This window comes from Salvelinus fontinalis, unplaced genomic scaffold, assembly GCF_029448725.1.
Source record: "Salvelinus fontinalis isolate EN_2023a unplaced genomic scaffold, ASM2944872v1 scaffold_0066, whole genome shotgun sequence".
Taxonomy (NCBI): Eukaryota; Metazoa; Chordata; class Actinopteri; order Salmoniformes; family Salmonidae; genus Salvelinus; species Salvelinus fontinalis.
The window spans coordinates 388,388-414,548 of NW_026600275.1; the positions used below are offsets into that span (position 1 = coordinate 388,388).

General features: G+C 46.9%; 1 protein-coding gene across 6 annotated transcripts in view; it reads left to right on the forward strand.

Moving 5' to 3' along the window:
- LOC129842814 (serine/threonine-protein kinase B-raf-like) overlaps nt 1–26,161 on the forward strand; it is a 55,510-nt gene that overhangs the window by 16,197 nt on the left and 13,152 nt on the right. For 5 of the 6 annotated variants that reach the window (XM_055911468.1, XM_055911470.1, XM_055911472.1 and 2 more), the window contains exons 5-13: nt 272–374; nt 2,624–2,772; nt 8,543–8,662; nt 9,119–9,278; nt 12,253–12,292; nt 12,897–13,025; nt 19,094–19,230; nt 24,423–24,625; nt 25,735–25,911. In XM_055911468.1, coding sequence (XP_055767443.1) covers nt 272–374; nt 2,624–2,772; nt 8,543–8,662; nt 9,119–9,278; nt 12,253–12,292; nt 12,897–13,025; nt 19,094–19,230; nt 24,423–24,625; nt 25,735–25,911 — 1,218 coding nt within the window. The remainder of the gene's footprint in view (nt 1–271; nt 375–2,623; nt 2,773–8,542; nt 8,663–9,118; nt 9,279–12,252; nt 12,293–12,896; nt 13,026–19,093; nt 19,231–24,422; nt 24,626–25,734; nt 25,912–26,161) is intronic. The other variant, XM_055911469.1, reaches the window with a different exon arrangement.

Consider the following 26,161-nt stretch of genomic DNA (forward strand, 5'->3'; position numbering starts at 1 on the left):
AACCCACATGTGTACTAGACTCCACCACAACCCAGTGAACTCTACTTCCTGTCTCCTGTAACAACAACAACCCACATGTGTACTAGACTCCACCACAACCCAGTGAACTCTACTTCCTGTCTCCTGTAACAACAACAACCCACATGTGTACTAGACTCCACCACAACCCAGTGAACTCTACTTCCTGTCTCCTGTAACAACAACAACAACCCACATGTGTACTAGACTCCACCACAACCCAGTGAACTCCACTTCCTGTCTCCTGTCTCAGAGAGAAGAAGCCTCTTGGCTGGGACACAGACATCTCCTGGCTGACGGGGGAGGAGCTACACGTGGAAGTGCTGGAGAACGTCCCTCTGACCACACACAACTTTGTGAGTATGACTGGAACTATGGAATTGGTACTAGACTTTCATATGACTGGTCAGGGGTGCAGCCGTGGGTGGGCCTGGCTGCCACGTGGGTGGGCCCAGGCCCACCCATGGCTGCACCCCTGACCAGTCATATGAAAATCTAGTACCACTTGGGAGTCAGGCCCAGCCAATCAGAATGAGTTTTTCCTCACAAAAAGGGCTTTATTACAGACAAAAATACCCCTCATGCTTATGGTAGAGAAATTTACATTAAATTCTCTGGCAACAGCTCTGGTGGACAATCCTGCAGTTAGAATGCCAATTGCACACTCCTTCAAAACTTGAGACATCTGTGAGATTGTGCTGTGTGACACAACTGCATTTTTTTTTTTTTTTTTTTTTTTAGAGGGTCATTTATTGTCCCCAGCACAAGGTGCACCTGTGTAATGATCATGCTGTTTAATCAGCTTCTTGATATGCCATTCCTGTCAGGTGGATGGATTATATTGGCAAAGGAGAGATGCTCACTAACAGGGATGTAAACATATATTTTTTGCACAACATTTGAAAGAAAATAAGCTTTTTGTGTGTATGGAACATTTCTGGGATTATTTATTTCAGCTCATAAAACATGGAACCAACACTTTTTAAATGTTGCGTTTTATATTTTTGTTCAGTGTAGAATTATGGAACTAGAATTATGGAACTAGAATTATGGAACTAGAATTATGGAACTAGAATTATGGAACCAGCTGAGACTGGAATGGGATGTTACTGGGAAAAGCCACTGGAAAGACTAACTAGGAGGACAAACTGTCCAAACAGTGCAAGGTTCAGTCCATTGTTGAGTTGACCCTCGTGTTTGTTTCTGGCCGGACAAATAAACTGATTGTCTAGATCAGAGCGAGTTCATTCACTGAAGAAAAGAGCACCTATATACATCCAATGGCCTCAATGATTGGAACACCTGCATTCACAATGGCACGTGCATTTACTGTATGTTACACGGAGGCAGAAAGAGGAGGGGCAGAAAGAGGAGGGGCAGAAAGAGGAGAGGCAGAAAGAGGAGAGGCAGAAAGAGGAGGGGCAGAAAGAGGAGGGGCAGAAAGAGGAGGGGCAGAAAGAGGAGGGGCAGAAAGAGGAGGGGCAGAAAGAGGAGGGGCAGAAAGAGGAGGGGCAGAAAGAGGAGGGGCAGAAAGAGGAGGGGCAGAAAGAGGAGGGGCAGAAAGAGGAGGGGCAGAAAGAGGAGGGGCAGAAAGAGGAGAGGCAGAAAGAGGAGAGGCAGAAAGAGGAGAGGCAGAAAGAGGAGGGGCAGAAAGAGGAGGGGCAGAAAGAGGAGGGGCAGAAAGAGGAGGGGCAGAAAGAGGAGGGGCAGAAAGAGGAGGGGCAGAAAGAGGAGGGGCAGAAAGAGGAGGGGCAGAAAGAGGAGAGGCAGAAAGAGGAGAGGCAGAAAGAGGAGAGGCAGAAAGAGGAGAGGCAGAAAGAGGAGAGGCAGAAAGAGGAGGGGCAGAAAGAGGAGGGGCAGAAAGAGGAGGGCCAGAAAGAGGAGGGGCAGAAAGAGGGCTCCTAGATGGAAAGATCTTGTTTTAGCATGGGACATCGCCTTTGAGGGCTTCCACCATTTTTAAAAAATTAGTCAACTGAGTTGTGAATCCAATGGGTTGGATTCCCATATGATCGGAGCATTGTCTTCTTCAAATTGGATTGCCTTTTTGGTTTTGTAAATGTCTTTTAAGCTATATCACTGCCATCTAGTGGCCACAATACATTTTATGACGAGATTTGGTTCAGGAGTCCAGCATGTGGCGGTAAATAATCCATGTTAACTTTACACTTTTTGTTTCAAACACAATAGAAGAAGAAAAATGGACTACTTAAAAATGGAGATGGCCTCAACGGCACATAGAAAGACCACTCATCTTTGTATATCTCTTTAGTATCCTTAAAGGCTTCTTAGAGTTACGACTCATGAGACCTTAAGTACAGTTTAGTATTTAATTGTAACTTATATTTACATTCTCTAATGCACCTGGCTTAAACTACCTGAAGCTTTCTTAATCATAGTTAAATAGGCAGACATAGGAAATAGCTACGGATGGCGGGAAGCAAACCCCCGTCTTGAGTCAATACTGCCATCTATTGGTCAACATAAATATACCAGGTTACTACAATCTCCATAGATGGGACAGAAGGTACAACCCACTTTCTCCCAAACGTTCCTTCTCTATTTTCTAACTGTCTCTCTCTATCTGTTTCTGTCTGTTCCCCAGGTGAGGAAGACGTTTTTTACGTTGGCCTTCTGCGATTTTTGCCGGAAGCTTCTGTTCCAGGGTTTCCGATGTCAGACGTGTGGCTATAAGTTCCACCAGCGTTGCAGCACAGAGGTGCCGCTCATGTGTGTCAACTACGACCAGCTAGAGTGAGTTAACGATCGATCAAATGAATCAATTCACCAGCGTTCTCATGTGTGTCAACTACGACCAGCTAGAGTGAGTTAACGATCGATCAAATGAATCAATTCACCAGCGTTCTCATGTGTGTCAACTACGACCAGCTAGAGTGAGTTAACGATCCATCAAATGAATCAATTCACCAGCGTTCTCATGTGTGTCAACTACGACCAGCTAGAGTGAGTTAACGATCCATCAAATGAATCAATTCACCAGCGTTCTCATGTGTGTCAACTACGACCAGCTAGAGTGAGTTAACGATCCATCAAATGAATCAATTCACCAGCGTTCTCATGTGTGTCAACTACGACCAGCTAGAGTGAGTTAACGATCCATCAAATGAATCAATTCACCAGCGTTCTCATGTGTGTCAACTACGACCAGCTAGAGTGAGTTAACGATCGATCAAATGAATCAATTCACCAGCGTTCTCATGTGTGTCAACTACGACCAGCTAGAGTGAGTTAACGATCCATCAAATGAATCAATTCACCAGCGTTCTCATGTGTGTCAACTACGACCAGCTAGAGTGAGTTAACGATCCATCAAATGAATCAATTCACCAGCGTTCTCATGTGTGTCAACTACGACCAGCTAGAGTGAGTTAACGATCCATCAAATGAATCAATTCACCAGCGTTCTCATGTGTGTCAACTCTGACCAGCTAGAGTGAGTTAACGATCCATCAAATGAATCAATTCACCAGCGTTCTCATGTGTGTCAACTACGACCAGCTAGAGTGAGTTAACGATCGATCAAATGAATCAATTCACCAGCGTTCTCATGTGTGTCAACTACGACCAGCTAGAGTGAGTTAACGATCCATCAAATGAATCAATTCACCAGCGTTCTCATGTGTGTCAACTACGACCAGCTAGAGTGAGTTAACGATCCATCAAATGAATCAATTCACCAGCGTTCTCATGTGTGTCAACTACGACCAGCTAGAGTGAGTTAACGATCCATCAAATGAATCAATTCACCAGCGTTCTCATGTGTGTCAACTACGACCAGCTAGAGTGAGTTAACGATCCATCAAATGAATCAATTCACCAGCGTTCTCATGTGTGTCAACTACGACCAGCTAGAGTGAGTTAACGATCCATCAAATGAATCAATTCACCAGCGTTCTCATGTGTGTCAACTACGACCAGCTAGAGTGAGTTAACGATCCATCAAATGAATCAATTCACCAGCGTTCTCATGTGTGTCAACTACGACCAGCTAGAGTGAGTTAACGATCCATCAAATGAATCAATTCACCAGCGTTCTCATGTGTGTCAACTACGACCAGCTAGAGTGAGTTAACGATCCATCAAATGAATCAATTCACCAGCGTTCTCATGTGTGTCAACTACGACCAGCTAGAGTGAGTTAACGATCCATCAAATGAATCAATTCACCAGCGTTCTCATGTGTGTCAACTACGACCAGCTAGAGTGAGTTAACGATCGATCAAATGAATCAATTCGACTCATTGGGGAAAGAGGATGGGCAGTTTAACTTGATGTGTAATGTAATTCTGTTGGTTTGCACGCAAGTGTTGTTTTTCCTTGTTTGAGACGGACGTTAGCTTGACCTGTCCCCGAGACGGACGTTAGCCTGACCTGTCCCCGAGACGGACGTTAGCTTGACCTGTCCCCGAGACGGACGTTAGCTTGACCTGTCCCCGAGACGGACGTTAGCTCGACCTGTCCCCGAGACGGACGTTAGCTTGACCTGTCCCCGAGACGGACGTTAGCTTGACCTGTCCCCGAGACGGACGTTAGCCCGACCTGTCCCCGAGACGGACGTTAGCTTGACCTGTCCCCGAGACGGACGTTAGCTTGACCTGTCCCCGAGACGGACGTTAGCCTGACCTGTCCCCGAGACGGACGTTAGCTTGACCTGTCCCCGAGACGGACGTTAGCTTGACCTGTCCCCGAGACGGACGTTAGCCTGACCTGTCCCCGAGACGGGCGTTAGCTTGACCTGTCCCCGAGACGGGCGTTAGCTTGACCTGTCCCCGAGACGGACGTTAGCTTGACCTGTCCCCGAGACGGACGTTAGCCTGACCTGTCCCCGAGACGGGAGTTAGCTTGACCTGTCCCCGAGACGGACGTTAGCTTGACCTGTCCCCGAGACGGACGTTAGCTTGACCTGTCCCCGAGACGGACGTTAGCTTGACCTGTCCCCGAGACGGACGTTAGCTTGACCTGTCCCCGAGACGGACGTTAGCTTGACCTGTCCGCGAGACGGACGTTAGCCTGACCTGTCCCCGAGACGGACGTTAGCCTGACCTGTCCCCGAGACGGACGTTAGCTTGACCTGTCCCCGAGACGGACGTTAGCTTGACCTGTCCCCGAGACGGACGTTAGCTTGACCTGTCCCCGAGACGGACGTTAGCTTGACCTGTCCCCGAGACGGACGTTAGCTTGACCTGTCCCCGAGACGGACGTTAGCTTGACCTGTCCCCGAGACGGACGTTAGCTTGACCTGTCCCCGAGACGGACGTTAGCTTGACCTGTCCCCGAGACGGACGTTAGCTTGACCTGTCCCCGAGACGGACGTTAGCTTGACCTGTCCCCGAGACGGACGTTAGCGTGACCTGTCCCCGAGACGGACGTTAGCGTGACCTGTCGCCGAGACGGACGTTAGCTCGACCTGTCCCCGAGGTCGGACGTTAGCTCGACCTGTCCCCGAGGTCGGACGTTAGCTCGACCTGTCCCCGAGGTCGGACGTTAGCTCGACCTGTCCCCGAGGTCGGACGTTAGCTCGACCTGTCCCCGAGGTCGGACGTTAGCTCGACCTGTCCCCGAGGTCGGACGTTAGCTCGACCTGTCCCCGAGGTCGGACGTTAGCTCGACCTGTCCCCGAGGTCGGACGTTAGCTCGACCTGTCCCCGAGGTCGGACGTTAGCTCGACCTGTCCCCGAGACGGACGTTAGCTCGACCTGTCCCCGAGACGGACGTTAGCTCGACCTGTCCCCGAGACGGACGTTAGCTCGACCTGTCCCCGAGACGGACGTTAGCTCGACCTGTCCCCGAGACGGACGTTAGCTCGACCTGTCCCCGAGGTCGGACGTTAGCTCGACCTGTCCCCGAGGTCGGACGTTAGCTCGACCTGTCCCCGAGGTCGGACGTTAGCTCGACCTGTCCCCGAGGTCGGACGTTAGCTCGACCTGTCCCCGAGACGGACGTTAGCTCGACCTGTCCCCGAGGTCGGACGTTAGCTCGACCTGTCCCCGAGACGGACGTTAGCTCCACCTGTCCCCGAGACGGACGTTAGCTCGACCTGTCCCCGAGGTCGGACGTTAGCTCGACCTGTCCCCGAGGTCGGACGTTAGCTCGACCTGTCCCCGAGACGGACGTTAGCTCGACCTGTCCCCGAGACGGACGTTAGCTCGACCTGTCCCCGAGACGGACGTTAGCTCGACCTGTCCCCGAGACGGACGTTAGCCCGACCTGTCCCCGAGACGGACGTTAGCTTGACCTGTCCCCGAGACGGACGTTAGCTTGACCTGTCCCCGAGACGGACGTTAGCTTGACCTGTCCCCGAGACGGACGTTAGCCTGACCTGTCCCCGAGACGGGAGTTAGCTTGACCTGTCCCCGAGACGGACGTTAGCTTGACCTGTCCCCGAGACGGACGTTAGCTTGACCTGTCCCCGAGACGGACGTTAGCTTGACCTGTCCCCGAGACGGACGTTAGCTTGACCTGTCCCCGAGACGGACGTTAGCTTGACCTGTCCGCGAGACGGACGTTAGCCTGACCTGTCCCCGAGACGGACGTTAGCCTGACCTGTCCCCGAGACGGACGTTAGCTTGACCTGTCCCCGAGACGGACGTTAGCTTGACCTGTCCCCGAGACGGACGTTAGCTTGACCTGTCCCCGAGACGGACGTTAGCTTGACCTGTCCCCGAGACGGACGTTAGCTTGACCTGTCCCCGAGACGGACGTTAGCTTGACCTGTCCCCGAGACGGACGTTAGCTTGACCTGTCCCCGAGACGGACGTTAGCTTGACCTGTCCCCGAGACGGACGTTAGCTTGACCTGTCCCCGAGACGGACGTTAGCTTGACCTGTCCCCGAGACGGACGTTAGCGTGACCTGTCCCCGAGACGGACGTTAGCGTGACCTGTCGCCGAGACGGACGTTAGCTCGACCTGTCCCCGAGGTCGGACGTTAGCTCGACCTGTCCCCGAGGTCGGACGTTAGCTCGACCTGTCCCCGAGGTCGGACGTTAGCTCGACCTGTCCCCGAGGTCGGACGTTAGCTCGACCTGTCCCCGAGGTCGGACGTTAGCTCGACCTGTCCCCGAGGTCGGACGTTAGCTCGACCTGTCCCCGAGGTCGGACGTTAGCTCGACCTGTCCCCGAGGTCGGACGTTAGCTCGACCTGTCCCCGAGACGGACGTTAGCTCGACCTGTCCCCGAGACGGACGTTAGCTCGACCTGTCCCCGAGACGGACGTTAGCTCGACCTGTCCCCGAGACGGACGTTAGCTCGACCTGTCCCCGAGACGGACGTTAGCTCGACCTGTCCCCGAGGTCGGACGTTAGCTCGACCTGTCCCCGAGGTCGGACGTTAGCTCGACCTGTCCCCGAGGTCGGACGTTAGCTCGACCTGTCCCCGAGGTCGGACGTTAGCTCGACCTGTCCCCGAGACGGACGTTAGCTCGACCTGTCCCCGAGGTCGGACGTTAGCTCGACCTGTCCCCGAGACGGACGTTAGCTCCACCTGTCCCCGAGACGGACGTTAGCTCGACCTGTCCCCGAGGTCGGACGTTAGCTCGACCTGTCCCCGAGGTCGGACGTTAGCTCGACCTGTCCCCGAGACGGACGTTAGCTCGACCTGTCCCCGAGACGGACGTTAGCTCGACCTGTCCCCGAGGTCGGACGTTAGCTCGACCTGTCCCCGAGGTCGGACGTTAGCTCGACCTGTCCCCGAGGTCGGACGTTAGCTCGACCTGTCCCCGAGACGGACGTAAGCTCGACCTGTCCCCGAGACGGACGTTAGCTTGATCTCTACAGGTGTCCCAGTTCTAACCTGTATGTTGGTCTCTACTGGTGTCCCAGTTCTAACCTGTATGTTGGTATCTACTGGTGTCCCAGTTCTAACCTGTATGTTGGTCTCTACTGGTGTCCCAGGTCTAACCTGTATGTTGGGTCTCTACTGGTGTCTCAGTTCTAACCTGTATGTTGGGTCTCTACAGGTGTCCCAGTTCTAACCTGTATGTTGGTCTCTACTGGTGTCCCAGTTCTAACCTGTATGTTGGTATCTACTGGTGTCCCAGTTCTAACCTGTATGTTGGTCTCTACTGGTGTCCCAGGTCTAACCTGTATGTTGGGTCTCTACTGGTGTCCCAGTTCTAACCTGTATGTTGGGTCTCTACTGGTGTCCCAGTTCTAACCTGTATGTTGGTCTCTACTGGTGTCCCAGTTCTAACCTGTATGTTGGTCTCTACTGGTGTCCCAGGTCTAACCTGTATGTTGGGTCTCTACTGGTGTCCCAGTTCTAACCTGTATGTTGGGTGTCCCAGTTCTAACCTGTATGTTGGGTGTCCCAGTTCTAACCTGTATGTTGGGTGTCCCAGTTCTAACCTGTATGTTGGTCTCTACTGGTGTCCCAGTTCTAACCTGTATGTTGGGTGTCCCAGTTCTAACCTGTATGTTGGTATCTACTGGTGTCCCAGTTCTAACCTGTATGTTGGGTCTCTCCTGGTGTCCCAGTTCTAACCTGTATGTTGGGTCTCTCTTGCAGTTTGTTGCTGGTGTCCAAGTTCTTTGAGCACCACCCCATCACCCAGGAGGAGGCGTCATCAGAGGGCACCACCCCCGTGTCCGAGGCCTACCCGTCACTGCCCCCATCCGACTCCACCGGGTGAGTCTCACAGCTGATCCCGTTCTCACCTCGGCACAGTTGAAGGAAAGGAGACGACGAGAGGAAGCCATTTTTAAGACTACTGAAACACAGACTTGATCATCTGCTATCTCCTTGCTAGATTCAATGTAGACTGGAATCTCTGCTAATGCTTTGCCACATGTCCCCAGTGAGATGACCCACCCTGTCCTCTCCTCTTAACCGCTCTCTGAAGCCAGGTTCCTGTCCCCGTCCATCCATCCCCCCCAGAGTTTCAACCCCCATCCTCCCTGACCTCTGACCTCTCTCTCTGACCCCCAGGTTCCTGTCCCCATCCCCCCCCAGAGTTTCAACCCCCATCCTCCCTGACCTCTGACCTCTCTCTCTGACCCCCAGGTTCCTGTCCCCATCCCCATCCCCCCCCAGAGTTTCAACCCCCATCCTCCCTGACCTCTGACCTCTCTCTCTGACCCCCAGGTCCCTGTGCCACGCCAGTGTGTCCCCGTCCAAGTCCATCCCGATCCCCCAGAATTTCAGGCCCGGAGAAGAGGACCACAGGAACCAGTTTGGACAGAGAGATCGCTCGTCCTCCGCTCCCAACGTCCACATCAACACCATCGAACCCGTCAACATAGACGTGAGTCCAACATCCCCTTTTAGTCTGTGTGTGTGATTAGCTCAGACAGTCCCCCTGCTGGAGACAAGTAGTACCGCTAATGAGGGCCTGCCATCATTCACTTTGAACTGGACTGTGTTTACAGGCAGTAGGGCCTGTCATCATTCACTCTGAACTGGACTGTGTGTTTACAGGAAGTAGGGCCTGTCATCATTCACTTTGAACTGGACTGTGTGTTTACAGGCAGTAGGGCCTGTCATCATTCACTTTGAACTGGACTGTGTGTTTACAGGAAGTAGCAACAGCGTGACTTTAGATCAATAGGACACATTCACCAAAATACACCTGAATGGATTTCTGTAAATGTGTAAATACCACGGGAGTCCTCTTACATTTGGGAACTTTTACAGTCCTGTTGATCAAACAACCATGACGAGGTAGGCCATCTCCCCTTCAGTTATAAACATCAACAAGATCAACAGCTAATGCTAGCCAGAGAAAGATGAGCTTAACATCTACCGAAGTAACATTAAAAAACCCTCTCAAACTTGTTCACCTAATTGTCTGTCAAAATTGCACTGATAAACGATGGGGAATTGTAGCCTCCTCGTCTTTCTGCAGCTTGCCTGCCAACAATGCGTGCTTGTCCCAACCAAGCACACAAGCCAACTGGCTAAAGTTGGCTAGCTTGCTAGCTACTTCCAGACACAAATTAGTAGCACCTTACTCTGACAATTTGACTCCACCTAGCAGAGCTGTTTACATGTTATCTAGAGCATTCTTGACTAAACTATTACTTACTTTGCCAACGTTTACTGACCCCGGTTATATTCAGCAGGTGTTTCGCGTTAAGTTCATCAGTTATTCTGCGCTCTGAATTTACGAATGCGAGAGATATGCTAACTGGATAAGCCGTTCTAGTTCTTGCTAGCTTTACCCAATGACACCTGCATCTCTAGCTATGTATAGCCAACGAAAAAACAAACTTGACGGAAAAGTCAGTCACTCACCCACTCCTCCAATGACATCCTCCTAGCAGCTAGCTAAGTTTAGTCTCCGTTTTAGCTCGCTACATAAATAGATACGCTAGCCTATCAGCCACATTATTATTGACTTGTGATCATTGGCCTTGCTAGTTTGATTGTATTGTCATTCCCAGCCTTAGTTACAGCTTTAGTTACAGCTTTAGTTACAGCCTTAGTTACAGCCTTAGTTACAGCCTTAGTTACAGCCTTAGTTACAGCCTTAGTTACAGCCTTAGTTACAGCCTTAGTTACAGCCTTAGTTACAGCCTTAGTTACAGCCTTAGTTACAGCCTTAGTTACAGCTTTAGTTACATTCGTCAAGTTTTTTCCCCAAAATATTGAGCCATTGAAACAGAGACGGTGCATTCCGTATGGTACCAGGCCCGCTGTGATTTACAACAGAGACGGTGCATTCCGTATGGTACCAGGCCCGCTGTGATTTACAACAGAGACGGTGCATTCCGTATGGTACCAGGCCCGCTGTGATTTACAACAGAGACGGTGCATTCCGTATGGTACCAGGCCCGCTGTGATTTACAACAGAGACGGTGCATTCCGTATGGTACCAGGCCCGCTGTGATTTACAACAGAGACGGTGCATTCCGTATGGTACCAGGCCCGCTGTGATTTACAACAGACACGGTGCATTCCGTATGGTACCAGGCCCGCTGTGATTTACAACAGACACGGTGCATTCCGTATGGTACCAGGCCCCCTGTGATTTACAACAGAGACGGTGCATTCCGTATGGTACCAGGCCCCCTGTGATTTACAACAGAGACAGGGCATTCCGTATGGTACCAGGCCCCCTGTGATTTACAACAGAGACGGTGCATTCCGTATGGTACCAGGCCCGCTGTGATTTACAACAGAGATGGTGCATCCCGTATGGTACCAGGCCCGCTGTGATTTACAACAGAGACGGTGCATTCCGTATGGTACCAGGCCCGCTGTGATTTACAACAGAGACGGTGCATTCCGTATGGTACCAGGCCCGCTGTGATTTACAACAGAGACGGTGCATTCCGTATGGTACCAGGCCCGCTGTGATTTACAACAGAGACGGTGCATTCCGTATGGTACCAGGCCCGCTGTGATTTACAACAGAGACGGTGCATTCCGTATGGTACCAGGCCCGCTGTGATTTACAACAGAGACGGTGCATTCCGTATGGTACCAGGCCCGCTGTGATTTACAACAGAGACGGTGCATCCCGAATGGTACCAGGCCCGCTGTGATTTACAACAGAGACGGTGCATTCCGTATGGTACCAGGCCCGCTGTGATTTACAACAGAGACGGTGCATTCCGAATGGTACCAGGCCCGCTGTGATCTACAACAGAGACGGTGCATTCCGTATGGTACCAGGCCCGCTGTGATTTACAACAGAGACGGTGCATTCCGTATGGTACCAGGCCCGCTGTGATTTACAACAGAGACGGTGCATTCCGTATGGTACCAGGCCCGCTGTGATTTACAACCTGATAGCAATATGTTTGGACCACCAAGTAATGTATTGGTTTAATATATAAATCACGTATTGAACTGCATTCATCTATTCTGCGTTCAATGCCTTTTAGTGTACGTCATTTTGAGTCAAATATAAGTGGCTGTTCCACTGGATGTCATAAGGTGAATGCACCAATTTGTAAGTCGCTCTGGATAAGAGCGTCTGCTAAATGACTTAAATGTAAATATAACTTGTTTTTAAAACCTCTTTTTATAAAGTTGGTTTTTGTAGCATAAACTGGGAAATTTGATATTTTTTCGGACTAATATAATTTGTCTGTTTTCATATCTGCAAAGTAGTTAAAACGTTGTCAGTTCCACTATACCAGCTACCAAGATATAACCCGACCTGTAGCGTTTGTCTGGAGTCTAGATTGACTAGCAGTCTTCACAGTATTGTGATTCTCTGTTATTTCCTCTCTCTCTCTCTCTCTCTCTCTCTCTCTCTCTCTCTCTTTCAGGACTTGATTCGAGACCAAGGTTTACAGAGGTCAGAAGGAGGTAAGGAAGCGATCATCATCAGTAATTTAATCAACAAGTCAGCCCCCACCACATCCTGCATCTGTGTTCTCTTTCTCTCTTGTTTTACAAGGCCCTTGAAACTCATTTTGTCCAGTCAGAATTTTATTTCTACAAGTCTTGTTGATGCATATTCAGAATATTTGTCCTTAGACTGTTAAAACTCTGTCCCTTTTTTTAAGGAGACTTCCCCTTTAAGAGAGCCATCTACCCTTTTTTTTATTCCCCTAACATTCTCTGATTTCCACTGCTAATCCATGCTCCCTCTGAAAGAGTGTAGACTACTTACTATGGGGCCAGTCTCAAATGGTACCCTATTCCCTATCTAGTGCACTACTTTTGGCCAGTGATAATGTGTGGAAAAACTCCCTAACTTTCTACTGGTCCATGGAGCCAGATTCATGCATTCCCCTCATTGGCAGTCATTGGGCTCTGGCCAGAAGTAGAGCACAGTACAGTGACTAGGCGTCCATTTTGGATCGAGCCTACAGTAGGTACCATAGAGAATTGGGGTCAGGTGGGCCCAGTAGCTGGTCTTCAGGGCCAGTGATCCTGCTGTGTCTGTCTCTCTTCCCCCCCCCTGCAGCCCCCCCCTTGCAGACCCACCCACCCGCCCGCTGCTTGAGGAAGCACCGAACACGGACCTCAAGCCCCCTCCTATACTCCTACCCCAATGACATAGTCTTTGATTTTGAGTCCGAGCCTGTGTTCCGAGGTAGCTAGGCCACTGTGGCGTGCCTCTGTGTGTGTATTGTGGTGGTGTGTGTGTATTGTGGTGATGTGTGTGTATTGTGGTGATGTGTGTGTGTGTGTCCTCACCTCCCACCTGTGTTTTGGCCCTCCCACTGTTCACCTTTTGTTTCGCTCATCACTCTCTATCCTTACGTTTTCTCTCACTACCATGATCCCTCACACTGTCACTACCGACCGCCCCCCCCTCTGCTTCCAAAACTCTCATATGGGAGGGTTTTTGTGTTCAGGGCCTGTGTCCACAAAGCATCTCTGAGTAGGACTGCGGATCTAGGATCTGTCCGTATATTCTGATTCATTATGATCTAGAAGGGAGAACAGATACTACTCTGAGAGGAAATAGGAAAGTACACTGTACATGTATAGAACATTTTATAAATGTCCTCAACTGACATACCAGTTGACGGTGTACTGTAGTGCCTGCCTGTAGTTGACGGTGTACTGTATTAACTGACTGACTGTAGTTGACGGTGTACTGTATTAACTGACATACCAGTTGACAGTGTACTGTAGTGGCTGACTGTAGTTGACGGTGTAATGTAGTGGCTGACTGTAGTTGACGGTGTACTGTATTAACTGACTGTAGCTGGCGGTGTACTGTAGTGGCTGACTGTAGTTGACGGTGTACTGTATTAACTGACTGTAGTTGACGGTGTAATGTATTGGCTGACTGTAGTTGACGGTGTAATGTATTGGCTGACTGTAGTTGACGGTGTACTGTAGTGGCTGACTGTAGTTGACGGTGTAATGTATTGGCTGACTGTAGTTGACGGTGTAATGTATTAACTGACTGTAGTTGACGGTGTACTGTAGTGGCTGACTGTAGTTGACGGTGTACTGTATTGGCTGACTGTAGTTGACGGTGTACTGTAGTGGCTGACTGTAGTTGACGGTGTACTGTAGTGGCTGACTGTAGTTGACGGTGTACTGTATTGGCTGACTGTAGTTGACGGTGTACTGTAGTGGCTGACTGTAGTTGACGGTGTACTGTAGTGGCTGACTGTAGTTGACGGTGTACTGTATTGGCTGCCTGTAGTTGACAGTGTACTGTATTGGCTGACTGTAGTTGACGGTGTAATGTATTGGCTGACTGTAGTTGACGGTGTAATGTATTGGCTGACTGTAGTTGACGGTGTAATGTATTGGCTGACTGTAGTTGACGGTGTAATGTATTGGCTGACTGTAGTTGACGGTGTAATGTATTGGCTGCCTGTAGTTGACGGTGTACTGTATTGGCTGCCTGTAGTTGACAGTGTACTGTATTGGCTGACTGTAGTTGACGGTGTACTGTATTGGCTGACTGTAGTTGACGGTGTACTGTATTGGCTGACTGTAGCTGGCGGTGTACTGTATTGGCTGACTGTAGTTGACAGTGTAATGTATTGGCTGACTGTAGTTGACGGTGTACTGTATTAACTGACTGTAGTTGACGGTGTACTGTATTAACTGACTGTAGTTGACGGTGTACTGTATTAACTGACTGTAGTTGACGGTGTACTGTAGTGGCTGACTGTAGTTGACGGTGTACTGTATTAACTGACTGTAGTTGACGGTGTAATGTATTAACTGACTGTAGTTGACGGTGTACTGTATTAACTGACTGTAGCTGGCGGTGTACTGTATTGGCTGACTGTAGTTGACGGTGTAATGTATTGGCTGACTGTAGTTGACGGTGTAATGTATTGGCTGACTGTAGTTGACGGTGTAATGTATTGGCTGACTGTAGTTGACGGTGTACTGTATTGGCTGACTGTAGTTGACGGTGTACTGTATTGGCTGACTGTAGTTGACGGTGTACTGTATTGGCTGACTGTAGTTGACAGTGTACTGTATTGGCTGCCTGTAGTTGACAGTGTACTGTATTGGCTGACTGTAGTTGACGGTGTACTGTATTGGCTGACTGTAGTTGACGGTGTACTGTATTGGCTGACTGTAGCTGGCGGTGTACTGTATTGGCTGACTGTAGTTGACAGTGTAATGTATTGGCTGACTGTAGTTGACGGTGTACTGTATTAACTGACTGTAGTTGACGGTGTACTGTATTAACTGACTGTAGTTGACGGTGTACTGTATTAACTGACTGTAGTTGACGGTGTACTGTAGTGGCTGACTGTAGTTGACGGTGTACTGTATTAACTGACTGTAGTTGACGGTGTAATGTATTAACTGACTGTAGTTGACGGTGTACTGTATTAACTGACTGTAGCTGGCGGTGTACTGTATTGGCTGACTGTAGTTGACGGTGTAATGTATTGGCTGACTGTAGTTGACGGTGTAATGTATTGGCTGACTGTAGTTGACGGTGTAATGTATTGGCTGACTGTAGTTGACGGTGTAATGTATTGACTGACTGTAGTTGACGGTGTAATGTATTGGCTGACTGTAGTTGACGGTGTAATGTAGTGGCTGACTGTAGTTGACGGTGTACTGTATTGACTGACTGCAGTTGACAGTGTACTGTATTGACTGACTGTAGTTGACGGTGTACTGTATTGACTGACTGTAGTTGACGGTGTAATGTATTGACTGACTGATTGAAGTTGACGGTGTAATGTATTGACTGGCTGACTGTAGTAGACGGTGTAATGTATTGGCTGACTGTAGTTGACGGTGTAATGTATTGGCTGACTGTAGTTGACGGTGTACTGTATTGACTGACTGTAGTTGACGGTGTAATGTATTGACTGACTGTAGTTGACGGTGTACTGTATTGACTGACTGCAGTTGACAGTGTACTGTATTGACTGACTGTAGTTGACGGTGTACTGTATTGACTGACTGTAGTTGACGGTGTAATGTATTGACTGACTGATTGAAGTTGACGGTGTAATGTATTGACTGACTGATTGTAGTTGATGGTGTACTGTATTGACTGACTGTAGTTGACGGTGTACTGTATTGACTGACTGTAGTTGACGGTGTAATGTATTGACTGACTGTAGTTGACGGTGTAATGTATTGACTGACTGTAGTTGACAGTGTAATGTATTGACTGACTGACTGCACTTGACAGTGTAATGTATTGACTGACTGACTGCACTTGACGGTGTAATGTATTGGCTGACTGTGGTTGACGGTGTAATGTATTGGCTGACTGTAGTTGACGGTGTAATGTATTGACTGACTGTAGTTGATGGTGTAATGCATTGGCTGACTGTAGTTGACAGTGTAATGTATTGGCTGACTGTAGTTGACGGTGTACTGTATTGGCTGACTGTAGTTGACGGTGTAATCCATTGGCTGACTGTAGTTGACAGTGTAATGTATTGGCTGACTGTAGTTGACGGTGTAATGTATTGACTGACTGTAGTTGACGGTGTACTGTATTGGCTGACTGTAGTTGACGGTGTAATGCATTGGCTGACTGTAGTTGACGGTGTAATGTATTGACTGACTGTAGTTAACAGTGTAATGTATTTGCTGACTGTAGTTGACAGTGTATGTATTGACTGACTAGTTGACAGTGTAATGTATTGGCTGACTGCAGTTAACAGTGTAATGTTTTGACTGACTGTAGTTGACAGTGTAATGTATTGACTGACTGACTGCACTTGACAATGTAATGTATTGACTGACTGACTGCACTTGACGGTGTAATGTATTGGCTGACTGTAGTTGACGGTGTAATGTATTGGCTGACTATAGTTGACGGTGTAATGTATTGGCTGACTGTAGTTGACGGTGTACTGTATTGGCTGACTGTAGTTGACGGTGTACTGTATTGGCTGACTGTAGTTGACGGTGTAATGTATTGGCTGACTGTAGTTGACAGTGTAATGCATTGGCTGACTGTAGTTGACGGTGTACTGTATTGGCTGACTGTAGTTGACAGTGTAATGTATTGGCTGACTGTGGTTGACGGTGTAATGTATTGGCTGACTGTGGTTGACGGTGTAATGTATTGGCTGACTGTGGTTGACGGTGTAATGTATTGGCTGACTGTAGTTGACGGTGTAATGTATTGGCTGACTGTAGTTGACGGTGTAATGTATTGGCTGACTAGTTGACGGTGTAATGTATTGGCTGACTGTAGTTGACGGTGTAATGTATTGGCTGACTGTAGTTGACGGTGTAATGTATTGGCTGACTGTAGTTGACGGTGTAATGTATTGGCTGACTGTAGTTGACGGTGTAATGTAGTGGCTGCCTGTAGTTGACGGTGTAATGTAGTGGCTGACTGTAGTTGACGGTGTAATGTAGTGGCTGACTGTAGTTGACGGTGTAATGTATTGGCTGACTGTAGTAGACGGTGTAATGTATTGGCTGACTGTAGTTGACGGTGTAATGTATTGGCTGACTGTAGTTGACGGTGTGATGTATTGGCTGCCTGTAGTTGACGGTGTAATGTATTGGCGGACTGTAGTTGACGGTGTAATGTATTGGCTGACTGTAGTTGACGGTGTAATGTATTGGCTGACTGTAGTTGACGGTGTACTGTATTGGCTGACTGTAGTTGACGGTGTACTGTATTGGCTGACTGTAGTTGACGGTGTAATGTATTGGCTGACTGTAGTTGACAGTGTAATGCATTGGCTGACTCTAGTTGACGGTGTACTGTATTGGCTGCCTGTAGTTGACGGTGTAATGTATTGGCTGACTGTAGTTGACGGTGTAATGTAGTGGCTGCCTGTAGTTGACGGTGTAATGTATTGGCTGCCTGTAGTTGACGGTGTAATGTATTGGCTGACTGTAGTTGACGGTGTAATGTAGTGGCTGCCTGTAGTTGACGGTGTAATGTATTGGCTGACTGTAGTTGACGGTGTAATGTAGTGGCTGCCTGTAGTTGACGGTGTAATGTATTGGCTGCCTGTAGTTGACGGTGTAATGTAGTGGCTGACTGTAGTTGACGGTGTAATGTATTGGCTGACTGTAGTTGACGGTGTAATGTAGTGGCTGCCTGTAGTTGACGGTGTAATGTAGTGGCTGCCTGTAGTTGACGGTGTAATGTAGTGGCTGACTGTAGTTGACGGTGTAATGTATTGGCTGCCTGTAGTTGACGGTGTAATGTATTGGCTGACTGTAGTACACGGTGTAATGTATTGGCTGACTGTAGTTGACGGTGTAATGTATTGACTGACTGTAGTTGACGGTGTAATGTATTGGCTGCCTGTAGTTGACGGTGTAATGTATTGTTGGAAGCCACATTGAGACGTATTGGTTATAAAGTAGAGGATGCAGTTAAATACTACATTACCCAGAGTTCCCTACTGCACCAGCCCCCCCCCCCCCCTAACCAAACAGATATGTAATATTTGAGGAAAAACAGAATAATTTCAAACCTTGATTACTTTGGGATACGATCACCTCAGTCTCTTTATGCTTTGGAATTGTTGGACAGATTTCCTAAATTTAATATCACTGAGCTCATTTTCTGATGATTTTACAGTCTCTTTTTGTTTAATTAATGAAAAATTATTAATAAAATATTTACAAAATATTTTAGATTTGACAATTTTGGGGGCCAAATAAAATCGCCCACATGCCGCCCATTGGGGAACCCTGCCCTATGATTGACCCCTAGACCCTATGATTGACCCCTAGACCCTATGATTGACCCCTAGACCCTATGATTGACCCCTAGACCCTATGATTGACCCCTAGACCCTATGATCGACCCCTAGACCCTATGATCGACCCCTAGACCCTATGATTGACCCCTATGATCGACCCCTATACCCTATGATCGACCCCATGCACTTGTGGAGATCAGAGATGTTTTTGACAGGTGTAAGTAATATGGTAATTGTTCCAACTTGCCCTCTGATAGGCTAGGTGGAAGTTTCACTATTTAGTTTTATACCTGTCAAATCATTTCATAGGGTCTAGGGGTCGATCCTAGGGCACAGGATCTAGGGGTCAGTTTGGGACTGGACATATCCCTTCTCTCTGTCACTCAATCCCTGTCTTCCTCTTCCTCCTCCTACCGCCTTCTGTTTGCCCTCTGTTTCTTCTCATCTTCATCTTTTGTTTTCCTCCTCCACCCTACCCCCCTCCCTCCCTAACCCCCTCCCTCCCTCTCCTACTTCCAATTAGGGTCGACTGCAGGGCTGTCGGCCACGCCCCCGGCCTCGCTGCCTGGCTCATTGACCAATGTGAAGGCTCCTCAGAAGTCTCCGTGTCCACAGAGAGAGAGGAAGTCATCGTCCTCGTCTGACGACCGCAATAAGATGGTGAGACACAACCGCTACAAAACACAGACCTTCTTAGAGCTGATTGGTGTATAAGTAACACAGACCTTAGAGCTGATTGGTGTATAAGTAACACAGACCTTCTTAGAGCTGATTGGTGTATAAGTAACACAGACCTTAGAGCTGATTGGTGTATAAGTAACACAGACCTTCTTAGAGCTGATTGGTGTATAAGTAACACAGACCTTAGAGCTGATTGGTGTATAAGTAACACAGACCTTCTTAGAGCTGATTGGTGTAGAAGTAACACAGACCTTAGAGCTGATTGGTGTATAAGAAACACAGACCTTAGAGCTGATTGGTGTATAAGTAACACAGACCTTCTTAGAGCTGATTGGTGTAGAAGTAACACAGACCTTAGAGCTGATTGGTGTATAAGTAACACAGACCTTCTTAGAGCTGATTGGTGTAGAAGTAACACAGACCTTAGAGCTGATTGGTGTATAAGTAACACAGACCTTAGAGCTGATTGGTGTATAAGTAACACAGACCTTAGAGCGGATTGGTGTATAAGTAACACAGACCTTCTTAGAGCTGATTGGTGTATAAGTAACACAGACCTTCTTAGAGCTGATTGGTGTATAAGAAACACAGACCTTAGAGCTGATTGGTGTATAAGTAACACAGACCTTCTTAGAGCTGATTGGTGTAGAAGTAACACAGACCTTAGAGCTGATTGGTGTATAAGTAACACAGACCTTAGAGCTGATTGGTGTATAAGTAACACAGACCTTAGAGCTGATTGGTGTATAAGTAACACAGACCTTCTTAGAGCTGATTGGTGTATAAGTAACACAGACCTTCTTAGAGCTGATTGGTGTATAAGTAACACAGACCTTAGAGCTGATTGGTGTATAAGTAACACAGACCTTCTTAGAGCTGATTGGTGTATAAGTAACACAGACCTTCTTAGAGCTGATTGGTGTATAAGTAACACAGACCTTAGAGCTGATTGGTGTATAAGTAACACAGACCTTCTTAGAGCTGATTGGTGTATAAGTAACACAGACCTTAGAGCTGATTGGTGTATAAGTAACACAGACCTTCTTAGAGCTGATTGGTGTATAAGTAACACAGACCTTAGAGCTGATTGGTGTATAAGTAACACAGACCTTCTTAGAGCTGATTGGTGTAGAAGTAACACAGACCTTAGAGCTGATTGGTGTATAAGAAACACAGACCTTAGAGCTGATTGGTGTATAAGTAACACAGACCTTCTTAGAGCTGATTGGTGTAGAAGTAACACAGACCTTAGAGCTGATTGGTGTATAAGTAACACAGACCTTCTTAGAGCTGATTGGTGTAGAAGTAACACAGACCTTAGAGCTGATTGGTGTATAAGTAACACAGACCTTAGAGCTGATTGGTGTATAAGTAACACAGACCTTAGAGCGGATTGGTGTATAAGTAACACAGACCTTCTTAGAGCTGATTGGTGTATAAGTAACACAGACCTTCTTAGAGCTGATTGGTGTATAAGAAACACAGACCTTAGAGCTGATTGGTGTATAAGTAACACAGACCTTCTTAGAGCTGATTGGTGTAGAAGTAACACAGACCTTAGAGCTGATTGGTGTATAAGTAACACAGACCTTAGAGCTGATTGGTGTATAAGTAACACAGACCTTAGAGCTGATTGGTGTATAAGTAACACAGACCTTCTTAGAGCTGATTGGTGTATAAGTAACACAGACCTTCTTAGAGCTGATTGGTGTATAAGTAACACAGACCTTAGAGCTGATTGGTGTATAAGTAACACAGACCTTCTTAGAGCTGATTGGTGTATAAGTAACACAGACCTTCTTAGAGCTGATTGGTGTATAAGTAACACAGACCTTAGAGCTGATTGGTGTATAAGTAACACAGACCTTCTTAGAGCTGATTGGTGTATAAGTAACACAGACCTTAGAGCTGATTGGTGTATAAGTAACACAGACCTTCTTAGAGCTGATTGGTGTATAAGTAACACAGACCTTAGAGCTGATTGGTGTATAAGTAACACAGACCTTCTTAGAGCTGATTGGTGTAGAAGTAACACAGACCTTAGAGCTGATTGGTGTATAAGAAACACAGACCTTAGAGCTGATTGGTGTATAAGTAACACAGACCTTCTTAGAGCTGATTGGTGTAGAAGTAACACAGACCTTAGAGCTGATTGGTGTATAAGTAACACAGACCTTCTTAGAGCTGATTGGTGTAGAAGTAACACAGACCTTAGAGCTGATTGGTGTATAAGTAACACAGACCTTAGAGCTGATTGGTGTATAAGTAACACAGACCTTAGAGCGGATTGGTGTATAAGTAACACAGACCTTCTTAGAGCTGATTGGTGTATAAGTAACACAGACCTTCTTAGAGCTGATTGGTGTATAAGAAACACAGACCTTAGAGCTGATTGGTGTATAAGTAACACAGACCTTCTTAGAGCTGATTGGTGTAGAAGTAACACAGACCTTAGAGCTGATTGGTGTATAAGTAACACAGACCTTAGAGCTGATTGGTGTATAAGTAACACAGACCTTAGAGCTGATTGGTGTATAAGTAACACAGACCTTCTTAGAGCTGATTGGTGTATAAGTAACACAGACCTTCTTAGAGCTGATTGGTGTATAAGTAACACAGACCTTAGAGCTGATTGGTGTATAAGTAACACAGACCTTCTTAGAGCTGATTGGTGTATAAGTAACACAGACCTTCTTAGAGCTGATTGGTGTATAAGTAACACAGACCTTAGAGCTGATTGGTGTATAAGTAACACAGACCTTCTTAGAGCTGATTGGTGTATAAGTAACACAGACCTTCTTAGAGCTGATTGGTGTATAAGTAACACAGACCTTAGAGCTGATTGGTGTATAAGTAACACAGACCTTCTTAGAGCTGATTGGTGTATAAGTAACACAGACCTTCTTAGAGCTGATTGGTGTATAAGTAACACAGACCTTCTTAGAGCTGATTGGTGTATAAGTAACACAGACCTTCTTAGAGCTGATTGGTGTATAAGTAACACAGACCTTCTTAGAGCTGATTGGTGTATAAGTAACACAGACCTTCTTAGAGCTGATTGGTGTATAAGTAACACAGACCTTCTTAGAGCTGATTGGTGTATAAGTAACACAGACCTTAGAGCTGATTGGTGTATAAGTAACACAGACCTTCTTAGAGCTGATTGGTGTATAAGTAACACAGACCTTCTTAGAGCTGATTGGTGTATAAGTAACACAGACCTTCTTAGAGCTGATTGGTGTATAAGTAACACAGACCTTAGAGCTGATTGGTGTATAAGTAACACAGACCTTCTTAGAGCTGATTGGTGTATAAGTAACACAGACCTTAGAGCTGATTGGTGTATAAGTAACACAGACCTTCTTAGAGCTGATTGGTGTATAAGTAACACAGACCTTCTTAGAGCTGATTGGTGTATAAGTAACACAGACCTTAGAGCTGATTGGTGTATAAGTAACACAGGCCTTCTTAGAGCTGATTGGTGTATAAGTAACACAGACCTTAGAGCTGATTGGTGTATAAGTAACACAGGCCTTCTTAGAGCTGATTGGTGTATAAGTAACACAGACCTTCTTAGAGCTGATTGGTGTATAAGTAACACAGGCCTTCTTAGAGCTGATTGGTGTATAAGTAACACAGACCTTAGAGCTGATTGGTGTATAAGTAACACAGACCTTCTTAGAGCTGATTGGTGTATAAGTAACACAGACCTTAGAGCTGATTGGTGTATAAGTAACACAGACCTTCTTAGAGCTGATTGGTGTATAAGTAACACAGACCTTAGTGCTGATTGGTGTATAAGTAACACAGACCTTCTTAGAGCTGATTGGTGTATAAGTAACACAGACCTTAGAGCTGATTGGTGTATAAGTAACACAGACCTTCTTAGAGCTGATTGGTGTATAAGTAACACAGACCTTCTTAGAGCTGATTGGTGTATAAGTAACACAGACCTTAGAGCTGATTGGTGTATAAGTAACACAGGCCTTCTTAGAGCTGATTGGTGTATAAGTAACACAGACCACCTTAGAGCTGATTGGTGTATTATTATTTATTTATTTTTATTTTACCAGGTAAGTTGACTGAGAACACGTTCTCATTTGCAGCAACGACCTGGGGAATAGTTACAGGGGAGAGGAGGGGGATGAATGAGCCAATTGTAAACTGGGGATTATTAGGTGACCATGATGGTTTGAGGGCCAGATTGGGAATTTAGCCAGGACACCGGGGTTAACACCCCTACTCTTACGATAAGTGCCATGGGATCTTTAATGACCTCAGAGAGTCAGGACACCCGTTTAACGTCCCATCCGAAATACGGCACCCTATACAGGACAGTGTCCCCAATCACTGCCCTGGGGCATTGGGATATTTTTTAGACCAGAGGAAAGAGTGCCTCCTACTGGCCCTCCAACACCACTTCCAGCAGCATCTGGTCTCCCATCCAGGGACTGACCAGGACCAACCCTGCTTAGCTTCAGAAGCAAGCTTGCAGTGGTATGCAGGGTGGTATGCTGCTGGCCTGTGTATAAGTAACACAGACCTTCTTAGAGCTGATTGGTGTATAAGTAACACAGACCTTCTTAGAGCTGATTGGTTTATAAGTAACACAGACCTTAGAGCTGATTGGTGTATAAGTAACACAGACCTTAGAGCTGATTGGTGTATAAGTAACACAGACCTTAGAGCTGATTGGTGTATAAGTAACACAGACCTTAGAGCTGATTGGTGTATAAGTAACACAGACCTTAGAGCTGATTGGTGTATAAGTAACACAGACCTTAGAGCTGATTGGTGTATAAGTAACACAGACCTTAGAGCTGATTGGTGTATAAGTAACACAGACCTTCTTAGAGCTGATTGGTGTATAAGTAACAGACCTTAGAGCTGATTGGTGTATAAGTAACACAGACCTTCTTAGAGCTGATTGGATGTATCACAAAGCAGGATCAATAAGTTTACAATAAGATGGAGATGCCAAACAATGACTATAGGAGTTGGCAAGATGGCTAGAAATGACCCAGGTATTCAGATGGAGAAAGACCTAGTAAAACACAGATAGTGTGGTGAAATGCACAGAGCCCTTCACCGTGCGCTGTCACTTTAAGACTGCACCAGCCCTGTTGTAAAGCAGGAAGTAAAGCCATCTGTGTCCGTCCGTCCCCCTGTAGAAAACCCTGGGCAGACGGGACTCGAGTGACGACTGGGAGATCCCAGAAGGTCAGATCACCCTGGGTCAGAGGATAGGATCTGGATCCTTTGGAACGGTCTTCAAGGGCAAGTGGCACGGCGATGTGGCGGTGAAGATGTTAAACGTTACAGCTCCCACCCCACAGCAGCTACAGGCCTTCAAGAACGAAGTGGGAGTCCTTCGGTAAGGACACCTTTTAACCGCTAAGTCGTGTATAAAAAGCTTGGCATATACACAGTGGTAGAAGACTAGTTTTACTGCAGGTGTTGAGGTTAATTAACTGCTACCTTCCAGGGCTTCTGTTCCGTCATGAAATAACAGGGCTTCTGTTTTTTTGTCATGAAATAACAGGGCTTTTGTTTTTTTGTCATGAAATAACAGGGCTTCTCTTTTTTTGTCATGAAATAGCAGGGCTTCTGTTCCGTCATGAAATAACAGGGCTTTTGTTTTTTTGTCATGAAATAGCAGGGCTTCTGTTTTTTTGTCATGAAATAACAGGGCTTCTGTTTTTTTGTCATGAAATAACAGGGCTTCTGTTCCGTCATGAAATAACAGGGCTTCTGTTTTTTTGTCATGAAATAACAGGGCTTTTGTTTTTTTGTCATGAAATAGCAGGGCTTCTGTTTTTTTGTCATGAAATAACAGGGCTTCTGTTTTTTTGTCATGAAATAACAGGGCTTCTGTTTTTTTGTCATGAAATAACAGGGCTTCTGTTTTTTTGTCATGAAATAACAGGGCTTCTGTTTTTTTGTCATGAAATAACAGGGCTTCTGTTTTTTTGTCATGAAATAACAGGGCTTCTGTTTTTTTGTCATGAAATAACAGGGCTTCTGTTCCGTCATGAAATAACAGGGCTTCTGTTTTGTCATGAAATAACAGGGCTTCTGTTTTTTTGTCATGAAATAACAGGGCTTCTGTTTTTTTGTCATGAAATAACAGGGCTTCTGTTCCGTCATGAAATAACAGGGCTTCTGTTTTTTTGTCATGAAATAACAGGGCTTCTGTTCCGTCATGAAATAACAGGGCTTCTGTTTTTTTTGTCATGAAATAACAGGGCTTCTGTTTTTTTGTCATGAAATAACAGGGCTTCTGTTCCGTCATGAAATAACAGGGCTTCTGTTTTTTTGTCATGAAATAACAGGGCTTCTGTTCCGTCATGAAATAACAGGGCTTCTGTTTTTTTTGTCATGAAATAGCAGGGCTTCAGTTTTTTGTCATGAAATAGCATGCTGGATGAATAGCGGAAATCTCCTTCTCAGTGGTTTTGATATCCTCCCTCTGCTCCCTAACAGGAAGACGCGTCACGTCAACATCCTGCTGTTCATGGGTTACACCACCAAGCCTCAGCTGGCCATCGTGACCCAGTGGTGTGAGGGCTCCTCCCTCTACCACCATCTGCACATCATAGAGACCAAGTTTGAGATGATCAAGCTCATAGACATCGCCCGGCAGACCGCACAGGGCATGGAGTGAGTTAATCCACAACACACGGGATGTACCCCGAATAGCACCCTGTTCCCAGAATTAGTCCCAGACATAGGGAATGGGCTGCTATTTGGGATGCATCGCCTGGTTCACACTCTCATCCATTACGCTGACTCTCCTGGTTCACACGCTCGTCCCCTACGCTGACTCTCCTGGTTCACGCTCTCATCCATTACGCTGACTCTCCTGGTTCACACGCTCGTCCCCTACGCTGACTCTCCTGGTTCACACGCT